General features: G+C 40.3%; 1 protein-coding gene across 2 annotated transcripts in view; it reads left to right on the top strand.

Moving 5' to 3' along the window:
• The window catches only part of TRIM44 (tripartite motif containing 44), a 113,228-nt gene that overhangs the window by 14,674 nt on the left and 83,003 nt on the right, over window positions 1-15,551 (top strand). For both annotated transcript variants that reach the window (XM_082660257.1, XM_082660258.1), the window contains exon 2: window positions 5,961-6,038. In XM_082660257.1, coding sequence (XP_082516383.1) covers window positions 5,961-6,038 — 78 coding nt within the window. The remainder of the gene's footprint in view (window positions 1-5,960; window positions 6,039-15,551) is intronic.

Consider the following 15,551-nt stretch of genomic DNA (forward strand, 5'->3'; position numbering starts at 1 on the left):
ATGATAGAAAGTTGGATTGATTTTGTTTTTGTAAGCATGGTAGCAACACAAGGCTAGTGGGATAGGAAAAAACCAAAATACGCAGCCAGTATTCTTTCTGAACTCAGCATCTTCTGATTCTTTATAATACAGAATTCAATATTTAGGAACCAGTTTAGGATATTAAGTGATTTACACTTACATTTCTACTGATACATGACTTTTCTTTTGGTGCCCAGCTGGTTATTGGCATTAGACTAGACTGACTCCCATGAAAGTACAGAGACTGGTTGTCAAGATCTTATTCTGATGTCCCTTTTACCTACCATATTCCACTTTTGTTTCTGCCTCTTGCCCATTTTCAAAGAATGTTTGCATTAGAATGTGCTGTATTATTTCTGTGTTTCGGAGTGAATGGATGGACATGTGTTTATGAGGTATTCTGAACCCCTTTGAAGAAAGACATGCCAACTTCCTTGGTGTTCAAACACAAGGACCCTTAGAGACAGAAAACTTTCAGAGGGAGTTCTTGCAGGGGTAGCAACTTCAAATGTCTACAGGGACCAGAAAGGTAATGTAAATGAGAGAAGCCAGCCAGGGTAACTATGGCAAACTGGAGGGAGCTTGCCTTGCCTAAAGCGGGTAGTTGCTACTCAGCTTCAGCCAGTTGCTGCTATGTGGGAGAGGGAGCCCAGTACAGTCATACCTTTCAGATTTTTAGAAGAAGCTGGAAATCTTTATTATGTCGTACCTCCTGGTTTTTAAATGTTGACAATGAATTTAAAATTCCTAGTATGCTGTGTGGGACAACACTCTAAAAACACAACAAAACCAAAGTTGTGTAGGCTGCAGCCTGCAAATCTGTAGGTTCTGATTTGGCCCATTTTCCTCATTTACAGGTTGAGAAACAGAAACTCAGAGATGTAAAATGACTTTTCCAAGCTCATATAGCAATTAGTAGGAATGGAGCCTGAGTCTCCTTTCTCTTTACGCAATGCCCTTTACACTAGGAAAGTTAAACTTTTGGGGGACTTTGGGGAGCGCTCAAGTCCCTTTTCATAGAAAAGTGCATGTACATTGCAAATTTTGTGTACAGCTTTGGGGATTTCAAACTCCCGGAAATAGATACATGAATACTAGGTAGAGAACCCTTTCTTATACCTTTGGTTCATGTTTGCATGCAAAAGGAACAGTGCCCCAGTATTTATACTTAGGCAAACTCATGGAGAGAGACACTCGAAGCAGAAGCCCTAGATCTGTCCTCTCTTCCTCCCTCCCTTCCTTTTTGTATATTAAATCTTAATTAGATAATAGGAATAAATTTATGTAAGTCTAAGACTCTTCCTACTACTATTCCCACTACTAGTCCTTCCAGTCATTGCTTTCTAGTCTTTTACATACATATGTATCACCCATAAAAATGAATAGTTTTATGCTTTTTAAATAAATGATATAGTATGCATTGTTTTGCAACTTTTAAAAAATTCAGCGTTGTGTCTCATTCTTTTTATTTGCTATATCAGATCCCATTTGTTAATTCCATAGTTTATTTGGCCACCCACTATTGATGGATGTTTAGGATGTTTCCCGTTTTTCAGTATTACAAGCAGTGCTGCCATAAATATTGTTTTTCATACCTCCCTGGCCCATGTTAGTGCTTCTCAAGGGGAGAAAGTGAAAAATGGACTTGCTAGGCATGTGATTTCAAAGTAGCTTTATTATATTATATCAGCAACATATGAAAATCCCCAGCCTGCCCAAAGTCTCTCATCACTCGGTATTATCAAATCAAAACTTTTTTTTTTCAATGTGATGGATAAGAAATGATATGATAATTACAAGTAAGTTAGAGCATCTTTTACATCTTTTCATATGTGTGTTAGCCGTTTCACATTTCTGTTATGTTCATATCCTTTGTTCGGATTTTTTTTATGCTTATTTGGCTTTTTCTTATTTACAGGAATCCCTTATGTATTTTCGCATTATTCTTGATACCAACCTCTTCTCTTGTATATGTTATAAATCTTTTTCATTTAGATCTTTTTGATCCTGGTTTTGCTACTGACTAGCTCTGTGATTTGGTGGACATCATTTGACTTCCACAGAACCATTTCTCTCTATTGTACAGTGTGAATACACTACCTTTTAGTTATTGTGTTACTGTGTAATGCTAGTTAAACAGTGTATGGGCTCTATGATTTGGGGGTTTCTCATTTGATTTTCACCAGCCATTTTTCCCAGCTGTAAAGTGAGAATTTTTGGTTTATTGTGAAATGCCAATGAAAGAGCATATGAAAGTGCCTTGGAGAATAAAGAATACCTTCAAATGTAGGCATTTTGTCCTTTCTTTGGCTTTATTATGATTCATCCCTAGGAGTTGGCTTTTATGAAGCATCCCCCATCTCCATAGATGGATCAAGCTTTGAGGGGTGTTATTACACAACATAGCGCTTGTCTTGTTTCAATCTACACTCTTCTTGGGGGAGGAAAGAGGTACATAAACAAGATAGGCTCACATTGAGCTCCTGTGTTCTTGGAATGCATTGTGTGGAATGGAGGTGAGGAAGAGCGGTATCAGGCGAATCTCACTTCTTCACTCACAGTGCTTCCCCCAGGGACTGACATAGCATAATCTGGCCATTTATGGAACCAAATGTCTACAAGGTTAGAATTCGTCTAACTTCTCAATTAGAACACAGGTTTCAGAGGCAACTCTTCCATTCCACCACAGTAGGGAACTCTGAAAGTATTGTCTATTCCAGTTACCTTTTGACTGATGACTGCCCTCTGCAAACAAATAATTAACTAAAACATGATACTATCCGATGGTTTGGGGCCACTCATACTCAAATACCACCTTAGACCTAGACAGCTCTGTGCCCCTGCCCTATGCTTTTGAGGGTCTTTCCTTTGGCCATGGCTGCCCCCTTCTAGACCGCTCTCCAAGTATCCAGGACCCAAGAATTACCTGATGAAATGTCCTGACCCTGCGTCCAGGGCCTGCAGAGGCTCTTTCTGAGCCCATCCTCCCAAAGGTGGACCAAACCATTAGACCCCGCCCCTGATATGCGCGTTTGTAGGACCCAGGTGTGGCCAAGGCGACTGTTTGAGAGAGATGTGCCCAGAGCTTGGGTGTATTCGCTTGAACATCTGTGTACAATGCTCCTTGAGGTGCAGGAAGGGACTGGGGTGTGCGAAAAGAAAGGAAGTGGCTTTGGGGCCAGGGTTGTCCATTTGTACTCTTACCCAGCTCTGCCGCTGTCAGAGGAGGGTCTGCCCAGAGGACCCTCTCCCTTCTGACCAACTGCTTATTTGGTGGGGGAGGGGTTAAAAAAGCTATTGGGGAAGGTTTTTTCACCACCCGTTTAGAGGCTGGCTCAATACAGACCCCAATTATCTCTGAGAATATTCTCAAAGAGAGAGGGGTGGGGAGGTAGTATGGGTGAATTTCCTGAAGGAAGAGTCTCTGTGCCTCTCCTCTGTCACTCCCCTGGGTAGGCAGTGCTGCGGATGCTTTGTAAAAAGGAGGAAGGATTCTGCTGACACACTGTTTTTATGAAAGAAGGCTAAGGGTTCCCTTATCTCTCCACACAAGGCACATCTGCCTGCGAACAGGCTGTCTGCTTCTTAGGGATTCCTTCGTCGTCCTGTTTCTCTTCTGAATGTTTTAAGACACAGTTTGGTGCATTCCTTTCTGTTCTCTAGAGCCAGGGGGAAAGTCATAATATATCAAAGGCTCTTGCTGAAGAGCTTAAAATGGGTGCTGGCAGCTGGGATGTGGGGGAAAAGAGTTTTCCAGGGACAAGTGACCTGCTTGTTCCAGCCAATGAGAAGCAGGTTAGAGGAATGATATCACCAGACAGTCTTTATTGTCTGATCATCTCATAAAAGCAGGATTGTGTCTGGCAATTTAACCCTTTTTTAGGTACTTTGGGTCTCATGCACTCCCCTGGTGTGTGACCTCCAGATTCCTTTTCCCACCTGTCTGCTGTGAGACCAGAGATGAAAGATTTAGATTGGTGAAGAAATTTGGAAAGTTGTCATCATTTTAAAAGTAAAACTAAAAATACAAATTATTAAAATTTAGAACCACAGTTAGGATGGGAATGTCAGCTAAGCTGTGTTTGGAGAGCACATCTAAAGCAGATATCGGTCTTAGGTTACATCAGACTTTCACTGTGTAGACTTGGGAGAGAAAGGAGGTTAGAGGGGAAAAAAGGATTTAGGCTTTAGTCTGTTTTAATCTATATGATGGAGTCTTACTAAGTAGGTCCTGTTTTGGAGGAATTGGAATTTTCCCCCCAAATTTGGAAACTATCACTGATTCTGAGGCCAATTTTGAAGAACAGACATTTGTAGTACTTGTTTATATTGTACTTATTTATTGTCCCATACCCATAAAAATGACAAGTCATTTTACTTACTCATACCTCCTTTCCAACACTGGTAAAATGAGAGTGATTATCCTATCCTATCCCCAAGGAGTTGAGATAAGAAAATAAACTAATTCATGTGACTTTACATTGTGCTACACACATGTATTATTATAAGGGCATTCATATCTTAAGATTGCATATTCATTTGTTTATTCAGCAGACTTTTTTGAACACCTTCTTGATGCTGAACACAGATAGAGGTAAAAAGTGTAGTTCTTACCTTTAAGGAATTTAAAGTATTGTGAGGGAGACAGACAGTAATAATAAATATGTCTCGTACATCTATTGTCTTTAGCATGTGCCAGGCCCTGTTCCAAGTACCTTGATGTATATGAGCTCATGTTGTCTTTCTACAACCCTATGAAATGGGTACTATTATTAGCTTCATACTATAAGGAAATTGAGGCGCTGAGAGGCTAAGTGACTTGCCTGAGGTCACACAGATCTAGTGGTAGATTTGGGACTTGAATCCAGGCAGTGTGGCTTTAGTCTGTGCTTTAAATCTGTGCTGACCGGTACAGTAGTCACTAGCCATAGATGGCTTTGGTGCACTTGAAATGTGGTAAGTCCAAATTGAATTGGGCTGTAAGTGTGAAATACACACTAGATTTCAAAGACCTAGTATGAAAAAAATGTATAAAATACCTCATGTTGAAATTACATGTTGCAATGATAATATTTTGGATATACTGAGTTAAGTAAAATGTATTCAAATTAATTTCCTTTTATTTTTGTGACTACTCAAACACTTAAAATTATATATGTGGCTTGCATTTGTGGCTTACATTATATTTCTGTTGGATTTTGCTAGTCTAAATCATTATAATGCAGTAATAACAACAATATAATAGGTGACATTTATTGAGCACTTACTGTGTGCCACGTAGTGTGCTAACGCCTTTACAAACAGCATTTCAATTAAGCTTCAAAATAACCCTTTTTATAATCCCCATTTTATCGAAGAGGGAGAAGTTTTCAAGAAAGTCAGTATTTGCCTGAGGTTAGTCAACTCGTTAATGCCGACCCCAAATTTGAAACCTTATATTTCTGACTCAAAAACCTGTATTCAACTGAATACACTGAAATACCATTTCCAATTAGGGTTAAATCTTGGGGAATTTTCTTTGTTTTTATTTTTGTGAGAATATTTAATATTGCATACTTCTGTATTTGTGATGTAGAAGTTTAAAATAAAAATCACTTGGTCATAAAATAGACATCCCAGATAGAAATCTCTTTTGCAAAGCCTCAGCCCTCTGTGAATACTGGTGCAGTTGAGCCCTGAGATGAAGCAGTGAGTCAGCCTGTACAAATTGCATTTAATTTTCGTTCCAGTTGTTCTCTCAGGTCACTGGGCAATTTATGTCCTGACCCTCTTTGTCCATAGAGAAGAGGAAGAGGGGCAACACATCTTTTCTTAGTCGTTTAGTCCTCTCGGGTGATAAGAAGAAATTGCCTTCCGTTTCATTGTCCCATGAAATGCTGTTTGTGTTCGAGAGAGCAACAAAATGCTGTCTAATGACCCCTGACTTTTCTTTCTTCTAGAGCAAAGATTCAGGCGGACTGAAGGCGGCTATGATAGAGTTGGTGGAAAGGTTAAAGTTCAAGAGCTCAGACCCTAAAGTAAGTATTGTTTTGGAATTAATTGGATATTGGTACCCCAAGTATTTCATTCTCCTTGAGCTAAATTCGAGGGATGTTAATGATGATCTATCTGAACATTGCATCAAGATCTAATTAAGCCTACCCATCAAAAACCATGTTCTAACATGCCTGAAGATAAGTCATCTATTTTTCCCCTTCTCTATTTTATGATTTACAACACATAATCGTTCATTGTTTTCTCTGAACTGCAGACAAGTGCATTTTTAATCTTCTTTTACCGGGCCTTCGAGACTACTGGCCTCTGTGTCCATTAAATCCAACCAAAGGCATCAGAGATACCATCAGCTTAATGCTGGGGACTGGAACAAGCTCAGGCCTATCCAGTTGCTGTTCAGTACTAGCGTCTTGTCACTCCCCCACTTAACGGGAGCCAGCTGCCACTGTGAATACTTTTGCCCTCATGAGCTGGAGTCTGGTCTGGGAAATGGTTGAAGCTTCCCAGCTTTCTTCGCAAGATGTTGGGGGCTGTAGGATTGATATTCTGGGAGACGCCATACCAGGGTTGTGGGTGGACTGGGAACTGAACGTGCCAGAGGGATTATGACTAATGTAGCCTCCCTTCTCCTACTCAGACGTTTGCTGTGGCACTACCCGGTACTGGTGCCAGCTGGCTTTGCCTGAGAGTCAAAGCCTTTCACAATTAAATAGGGAAAGGAGCGTGATTTTATTTGGCTTTTTATACTGTCTTTTTTTTAATTAAAAAATTTTATAAGGGGAATAAGACTAGCATTTCTTGAGCACCTAATAAGAGCCGGGCACTGTGCTAGGAGCCTTACATACCTTTTAAAAAATTTGTGGTAAAATATACATAATGAAATTTCCCATTTGAACCATTTTTAATTGTGCAGCTCAGCAGCCTTAAGCACATTCACATTGTTGTGCAGCATCACCATCATCCATCTCCAGAACTCTTTCCATCATCCCAAACTGAAACTGCCCCCATTAAGCACTAACTTGTTATTCTCCCTCTCCTCTTACACACTTGTGATCGTTGCAGTAACCTTGTAAATTAGCTTTTATTTCCCATTTTATTGATAAGAACACATTGGGGTAACTTTTGTCGATTTTCTTAGCTCAAAGTAGAAAGACCTCCCTCCCTCAAAACCACTTATATGAAAGTAGTTTTCCTTTAGTAAAGATGAACCAATTAATTATTAAAGATAACAGAAAGCTTTTTTTACCGAGTTTCTCTGGTTTCTGGGACAACAGCTATCCTGAAGGAGACAACTGTATTTCCTCTTTCTGCCACACCCACATACTTATAGACAGTGAAGAGCAAGAGAATGTGTACAGATTACACTGAGTGGCTTCTGTGCATGATGATAATACAGGTAAAGTGCTTTGGGAACCTTTATGAATGCATATAGTGCTTCTGATGGGAAACTTGCCAGAGCTGAAAGAATTGAGTAGTCCCCATGAGAGCAACCCGTGGAAACCTCAGGATTTTCCTACGATGCATCATAAGCTAAAGGATATTTGTTAGGACCTCACTTGGTCTTGGATATGTTTATACACACTCACCTTTCTTTCGTCTTCTCTTTGTCTCTCCCTGGATAATTTCCCACTAATCTATTTTATTTTCAAGCCGCTTTCTAGCCTAACATATGTGTATGCCATTTTTACCTGGAGCCAGCTTGAAGAAGGACCATCATAATTGCAGGATGACTGTTAGATCACAAATAGGGGATGAAAAATGGGACACTTAAATACATAATTTCTGCAACAAAGAAAATTTTCCCAGAAACAAATTGGTGTCTTCCAAAAGAACTCATTAAGTTTTTAGTCTGTTCTGTTTTCCCTCCAAACCCCACCATCCTTTTTTTAAGTTGGCTTATTTAAGAAGAGCAGAATCTCCTAGGCTTTATGACCTGTCATTTTCTGGCACAGCAGCTTTACATAGAAGCACTGACTGAGTCGTGGAGCCCCGAAAACTCTCTCTGCCTCACTTCCTCTAGAATTCCCTAAAGCCTCACAAAGCTGGATTAGTCCAGACACTGAGGTCTACCGGGGACTGAGTTAATTTTTACCTCTCAGTTTTGCCAGAGAGGAGTGGAAGATGCCTAGATTAACCTTTTATTAAATTATAAAATAATATATGCTTATAGATTAAAAATACAGCTATCCGTAAAGGAAAAATAAAAAAATACAGCTATAAATAAAAATAATAAATAATAAAAAAATACAGCTATCCATAAAGGAAAAGGAAAATGGATTTCCCTTAAATTAACCACTATTAACAGCTTAGTGTGTAACCTCCTAGACATTTTTTCACGTGGAAATACGCTTCGAAGATATATTACAAAAATTATACCATAGCTGTGGTTTTATCACACAGAATATCTTAAACATTCTTCTATGTCAGTAATATAGACTTCTTAATGAGATGCCTCATTTTGTCCAAAATATTTGTCAGAAATCCTCTTTTCTTCAGAGCAATGGTTCTTAAACTTCAGTGTTCATGAAAATCGCCTGGGGGACTTACTAAAATACAGAGTGCTGGACCCACCCCCAGAGTTTCTGATTCAGTGTGTCTGGGGGAACTAGAAACTGTGCTGGACCTTGGTTATTTTCCTGCCATCTTGTGTTTTGGTTTTCTTCGTTCTTTCAGCAAATAGCCAGAAGAGCCCTTGTAAGTCCAAATGATTTCAACCTTGAAAAAAGTGAAATACATAAAATTCCAGGCTTAGAAAACAAATAAATTGAGCTGAGGGAGCAAAGGAGTAAGAGAGGGGAAGGGAGGTAAACTGAGTCATCAGCTTGGGCTCCCTGAGAGGACAGGGTTCCTTTAAACAGCTATGGCCAGCAGAGAAGTAGCAAAGCCAAAAAAAGGGAAAGGAGTCCTGGTCAGGAATTAGGAGGATGATCAAGGCCATCGCCATGGTCCAGGAGTGGGCTGAGTTCTCAAACCAGAGGAACAGCAGGAGACATCAAATCCCAGCTACTAGGGGTGAGCCCAAGGATGGGTATGAGAGCCAGAGATGGTTGCTAAATAAGGCACAGGTCCAGATGAAGTGGTGTGCGTGCATGTTGCTGTGGTGAGCCCTGTTTTAAAGGGGGCAGACCTCCAGGGATCCAGAACTTGTATACAGTGGAAAGAAATTATTTTTAATAACAGTCTTTATTTTGTTTAATTGGAAGTGGTCTATTAAATAATCCTAATGCGTTTGACTTGATCCAGTTTGCAAACTTTTTTTTGCAGCCAGACTTTTCAGAAACATCTGTTGCACAAAGCAGCATTTTAGTCGCTAGATTTCTTATATTTATGCTAGACTTCGGGGAAATTAAAAGATGTAGTTAATCAGGGGTATGTATGTGTGTATATGTCCGGACTAGATTTTTAGGAAATTTAGAGCATCTGAGTTCTTTACAGCTTTCCTTTGTAGTGACTATGCAATTATCTTTCATAGTTTACCCAGAGGGAACTGAAACTTAGAAAACACATTGATTTCCTTCCTTTCCTTCCCCATACTCAGTCTCCCAGAAAGTATTGAACTAAAGTATAAGATGCTAAGCTCAATCTAACTAACCTCTCATTATTCAGTTAATAATAGCTATTTTCTCTATGATATATTGATTGCTTTTCTTTCCATGTAAGGTGCACCATTCGCTGTTTCCTATAGCTGGTGTGTGCTTGAAACAAACAGTTTAAACCATGTTTGTGTATCTCAAATTCATATTAATTTAATAAGTTATTCCCCAAAATCATCTTAAACTCGAGCCAAGTGGTTCACATTATTCTCTGTGACTGGAGTGGGATTAAACATAGGATCTAATCATACTAAGATTGTCTAAAATATAATCAGGTTCTTTTCCTTATTTTTTTTCGATTTCTACAGGTATTCTTACTGAAGTATGAAACCAAAGATCTGTCTAGCAACATGAAATTAGTTAAATAGAACTGAGGATTGTTTTCTTATTTTATTTTTATTTAGCATTTACAGAGCATTTTATAATTGCAAGAGGACCTTACAGACCTTTCTAATAGCTGATATCACTGACATGGAACATAGCCCAGTCCTCCACTCCAGTGCTAATCAGACTATTGTTAAAATGATAGGTTTTGCATGTACAAATAGTAATGGATATAAGCAAAACCTAACTTGAATTCTTGGTGTTAGTGTCCTGTTATTCACCTGGGTCAAGTCAGGCCTTGTGTTGGTCCTTGTCCTGCCTCAAGATAGAAGTATTCACTGGGGCAGTATTTATTCATCCATCTAAAGGAGAGAATTGAGATGCCTCAGTTATGAAGTTGGTTCATTCAAAAGTGTTTCTTTGGTTGGAAGGTTATTAGAATTACTGACCTGTTTCTTTTCATTTATTTATTTATTTATTTGGCTGCATCAGGTCTTCGTTGCGGCATGAGGGATCTTTCGTTGTGGCACTCGTTGCGGCACTTGTTGCGGCGTGTGGTCTTCTCTCTAATTGTGGTGTGCAGCTTTTCTCTTCTCTAGTTGTGGCGCGGGCTCCAGAGTACGTGGCTCTGTAGTTTGTGGCAGGTGGGTTCTCTAGTTGAGGCGTGTGAGCTCAGTAGTTGTGGCGCATGGGCTTAGTTGCCCCATGGCATGTGGGATCTTAGTTCCCCAACCAGGGATCAAACCCACGTCCCCTGCATTGGAAGGAGGATTCTTTACCATTGGATCACCAGGGAAGTCCCTGTTGACCTATTTCTTCACTTTACATAAAAAAGAAGTAATCTTGGAAGACATGAATTGTGTTTATCTCTGTATCCTCAAGCCCTGCTAGCGTGGTATCTAGTAATAGATATGCATTATCTATTACAGCAACCATATGAAAAGAAATATCATTTGCCCTGTTTTATGGATACGCAATCCAAGACTTACAGGGATTAAACAACTTTCTAGTAAGTGGTGGGAACAGGACTGGACTTCAGATTCATCTTCCTTCATGTTATTCACCCCCACACTGTTGTTGAACCCATGGGTAAGTTGATATTTATACATAGCCTGTCATCCCTAGCAATATGACTCTTCACTAACTATTTTTCCCTCGCACCCTTCTTTTACCTCCCTTACTGGATCCTGCAGCCACAGCTTCCCACAATTCTAGAGTCCCAGGACTGGAGAAAATATGGGGAGATGACAAAGGATCCATGACAGCCCCAGAGCATTTAGCCCTGGCCAAATGGAGAACTAAGGCAAGTGCTTCAGTAGTTTCCCCTTATGTATGAAGGCCACCAAATGGGAAAAATACCAGTGCTTTCTCAGGTCCAGTCTAGGCTCTGAGGCATGGAAATCACCCAGAAGCAAATGTGACCTCTTTTCATCCTGTGTAGACACCTGGGCAGCAGGAAGAGGAGAAGTCAGCTCTTTGCCCTCTTTCACCATCTCCCTGCCTTTATCAAAACGAAACGATTTCTCCTTTTCCCATCCCCCAGTTACAAAAGTGATACACGTTCTTCGTAGAAAAATGTAGAAAATACAGACAACTATAATGTAGAAAGAAGAAATCAGCCAGTCTTCTGCTACCTGCAGTAGTTTGTAAACTTTCAGTACTTTTTTCTAAAATTGAGGATTCTTGAGCCTCACTCAGAACATCTAATTTGGTAGTTCTGAGTTCTGCTTTTTTAGTGTGCAGCCTGGTACACATGGTCAATACTCCATACTTCGAAACACAGCAGTGAGAAAGCTGATTAATATTATGGTGCTTTGCCTTTCAGATAGAAGAGTCCTATTATTCTATATATAATTGACCTTTGAACAACATGGTTTGAACTGCACGGGTCCACTTACATGAGGATTTTTTTTCAATAGTAAATACTATAGGGACTTCCCTAGTGGCGCAGTGGTTGAGAGTCCGCCTGCCGATGCAGGGGACGCGGGTTCGTGCCCCGGTCCGGGAAGATCCCACATGCCGTGGAGCAGCTGGGCCCGTGAGCTGAGCCTGCGCGTCCAGAGTCTGTGCTCCGCAACGGGAGAGGCCACAACAGTGAGAGGCCTGTGTACCGCAAAAAAAAAAAAAAAAAAAAAAAAAAGGTAAATACTATAGTATCGAAACTACATGATCTGCAGTTGGTTGAATCTGTGGATGCAGAACCCAGAACTGCGGGTATGGAGGAATCCCATAACGGAGGGCTGACTCTTCGTCATACAAGGACTTTCAACTGCATAGAGGGTCAGCGGGCTGGCTCCCCAACCCCAGTGTTGTTCAAGAGTTATATAACTATTATTCTATGTGTGTATATATATATAAAACTATAACTACACACACACACACACACACACACACACACACACACACACACGTATACACATAGTTTATGTCCTGCTTTTTTCACCTAACATTATTTCTTATAAATACATACATTTTATCATTTGAATCCATTTCTATCTTTGAACCCCAATTTAGGAAACTAAAATCCTGAATGCCAGTCTGCCGTTATTGCCAAGTGGAACCTTTACATAATAAGGCATTTCTCTTTTCTTCCTAATAGCATAAGCAGATTCTGTGAGTTTGTTTATTTGTTTTTTGAGGCAGGCATGACAGTCACAGTCTAAGGTTATTCAGGCACAATGGAAACTGAGTTAATGCAAAGTCAGATACACAATCGAGTAGTCAGCTTCAAGCTATCTGTTTCACAGCATCTACCTCCCCACTGGTCAGGGTGTCTCCCATCATGTGACAGAATGAATAAATGCAGGGCACAGTGGGAAGTCTGAAGCCATTTGCTCCAGGCCCTCCACTTTATAGGTGAGGACACTGAGGTGCCAGGCTAGTAAAGGTTCTTGCCCAAGGTCACCCAGGCAATTACAGCAGAGCTCAAGAAGGTCGACAGCTTTTAGGACTATAGCTCTGTAGTTTTCCCAGTAAAGAGAAGTTTGGTCCATTTGACAAGGATGTGGAAAAATTGGAACTCTCATAAATTTTGGGGGGGGATGTAAAAAGGTATAGTGACTTTGGAATATGACCTGCCAGTTACTCAGAAGGTTAAACATAAGAGTTGCCGTGTGATCCAGCAATTCCATCCTGGAGTATATACCCAAGAGAAATAAAAAGATACATCCACACAAAAACTGCACACCAGTGTTCATAGCAGCATTATTCATACTATCCAGGATGTGGAAACAACACAACCAATGTATGGGTAAATAAAATGTGGTATATCCACACAGTGGAAGACTATTTGGCAATGAAAAGCAGTCAAGTCCTGACACATGCTGCAACAAGGGTAATCCTCAGAAGCATTAAGCTGAGTGAAAGAAGTCATTCACAAAAGACCTGATATTGTGTGATTCCTTTTTCTGTTTGTGGTGATAAAAATGTTCTGAAATTGACTGTGGTGATCGCACAACTCTCTGAATATACTAAAAACCACCGAATTGTATGGTAATGTGAATTATATCTCAGTAAAGCTGTTGAGAGAGAGATTACTGTCTGAATCACTTCTTTTAGGCCTTCACTTGAATTGTCAGCAGCGAATAGTCCTTTTTCTTTCTCCTCTCCTCTTCTAGACAGGAATGAGGTTCAGAAATCTAATGTTAGCCTCTGTCAGGGGGAGGCAGTATTTTACAGTTATTAAAAGCTCACTGGGACCGATACTGTCCAGAGTTGATAACTATGCAGTCTTGAGCAGATCCTGTGCTTAACCTCTCCATTTCTCAGTATTTTTGTTTTTTCAGCTGCAAAATAGAGGATAATAGTACATCCTTCATAGAGTTGTTAGGAAGATTAAATGAGATAATCCATTTAAAATGCTTAGGACAACATCCTGTAAATGATGGCTACTGCTAGCTTTCTCCTAGTCCTGAGACCCACCCCACTGTTTCCAGTAGAAGGGCAAGGGTACATGGGGGTAGTTTCCCCCCCTCACCCCCTCCAGGAGTTTAGGAGATCTTCTAATACTGGTGGAGAAAAATAAGCCACCTGTTCATAACTAACTGAATTCTGCACTTTGATCAGTTAACACTTCCCGGCATTAGTGACACAGATTTCAGGTTTTAAAGGGCCATTGCTACCTCTTCGAGTGATAATGACATGCAAATAAATTGAGTTAAATCTCCATAGTTGAGACCCCTAGGTGTTGCTGCCTGGCTGGCTGACTCTGTGGGCCTTGCATGGCCGCCTTGCCTGTTGTTGGTTCTGTGTCTATTGCCCATTCAAGTCAAGGCAAATATATCTGCCTTGGGGAGTGTGCAGCTGTGTGTCCATATATTCCCAATGGAAACAAATCAGTGCCTAGAAGCAATTATGTTTATTGTTATGGAGCAAACTCTCTAGTTAGCAAAACTGCCTGGTGTCAAATTAAAAGAAAAATAGAGAAATTAAGAGCCACAAAAGAAATCATGTGTGGCATTTAAGAGACACATTAGGAGATATAGCCCCACTTTAAAGTAAACACCACTGAGATTGTGGTTCCCTCCCTACTTTCCGTTTCCCTTCGGCTTTACCCTTTGGCTGTTCTCTTTCTATTGGAGCCCCAGAGCTCCTAATTGAAGCACCGTACAAATCAACTCTAGGCATTTTAAAACTAGGTGGACGTGGTCTCTGAGCTGCCTGGTGGGCTGGAGCATTGTTAGAAATCAAAGGGATTGAGTTTTAAATGGCTTAATAAAATTAGCACATTGTGATGTCCTTCTTCCCCGCTCCAGCTCCTCTCTGCACTGACAGGAGCCTTGATAATTTACTCTTAGCCAGAGCTTAAAGGGCTTATTACATGGACAACGTGAAGAAGGGAGTGGAGCTGTCAGGGCTCCCCCATAGCAGCCACACTTCACGTTTCCAGTGTAGGATTGTATTTGACATTTAATTTAGGAGCCTGGGTAGCTAGGTATAGAACTTTTTGTGATAATAGTGATAAAAACCACCCAGAGTTTTATTTAAGGGTCTCCTTCTTTCCTGTCCCCCTCCCTCCCCTTTTCCTTTTAGTTCAACCTCATTCAGCTAGGAAATAAAATTCAGGTTTACTCAAGGAGAAATGTGGGGTTTCCCTTTTTTGGTATCTTAAGGCTAAAGCTACAGAATGCAACCTCAGTCAGCCAGGTCTGTTTGTCAATGCTTGTATGTATGTGTGAATGTAAAATTTGAAAACTGGCCTCTCCCCTGATTGCCTCTGCATTTAGCCAAAGGGCAAAATCCGCCAGGGCTCTGTGGTTGTGTAGAACACTTCCATTCAACCCGTGATCCAGTTGATCTCCACCCCATTGCTGAATAGCTTTTGTTTACTTCTTCAGCAGGTGAAACAGATTCTATGATATCACCGTAATTCCTAGCTCAACCTGATTAATTAGACATTTATAATCCCCATTTTACAGATGAAGAAACATTTAAGAGGTATATTGACTTGTCCAAGGCCACAGGGTTAATGATTGCAATAAATTGCCTTTCTATGATTGCTATATGGAATTAGTAGAAGTTGTAGGAAGTTATTAACTTTTTAGTTTTAGAAGATGGGTTGGCAATAGTATACAAATGTAGAGTTTGTTCAGACTTTTAGGGAAAAAATGTTAGATTGAG

This window comes from Grampus griseus, assembly GCF_964374135.1.
Source record: "Grampus griseus genome assembly, chromosome: 8".
Classification (NCBI taxonomy): domain Eukaryota; kingdom Metazoa; phylum Chordata; class Mammalia; order Artiodactyla; family Delphinidae; genus Grampus; species Grampus griseus.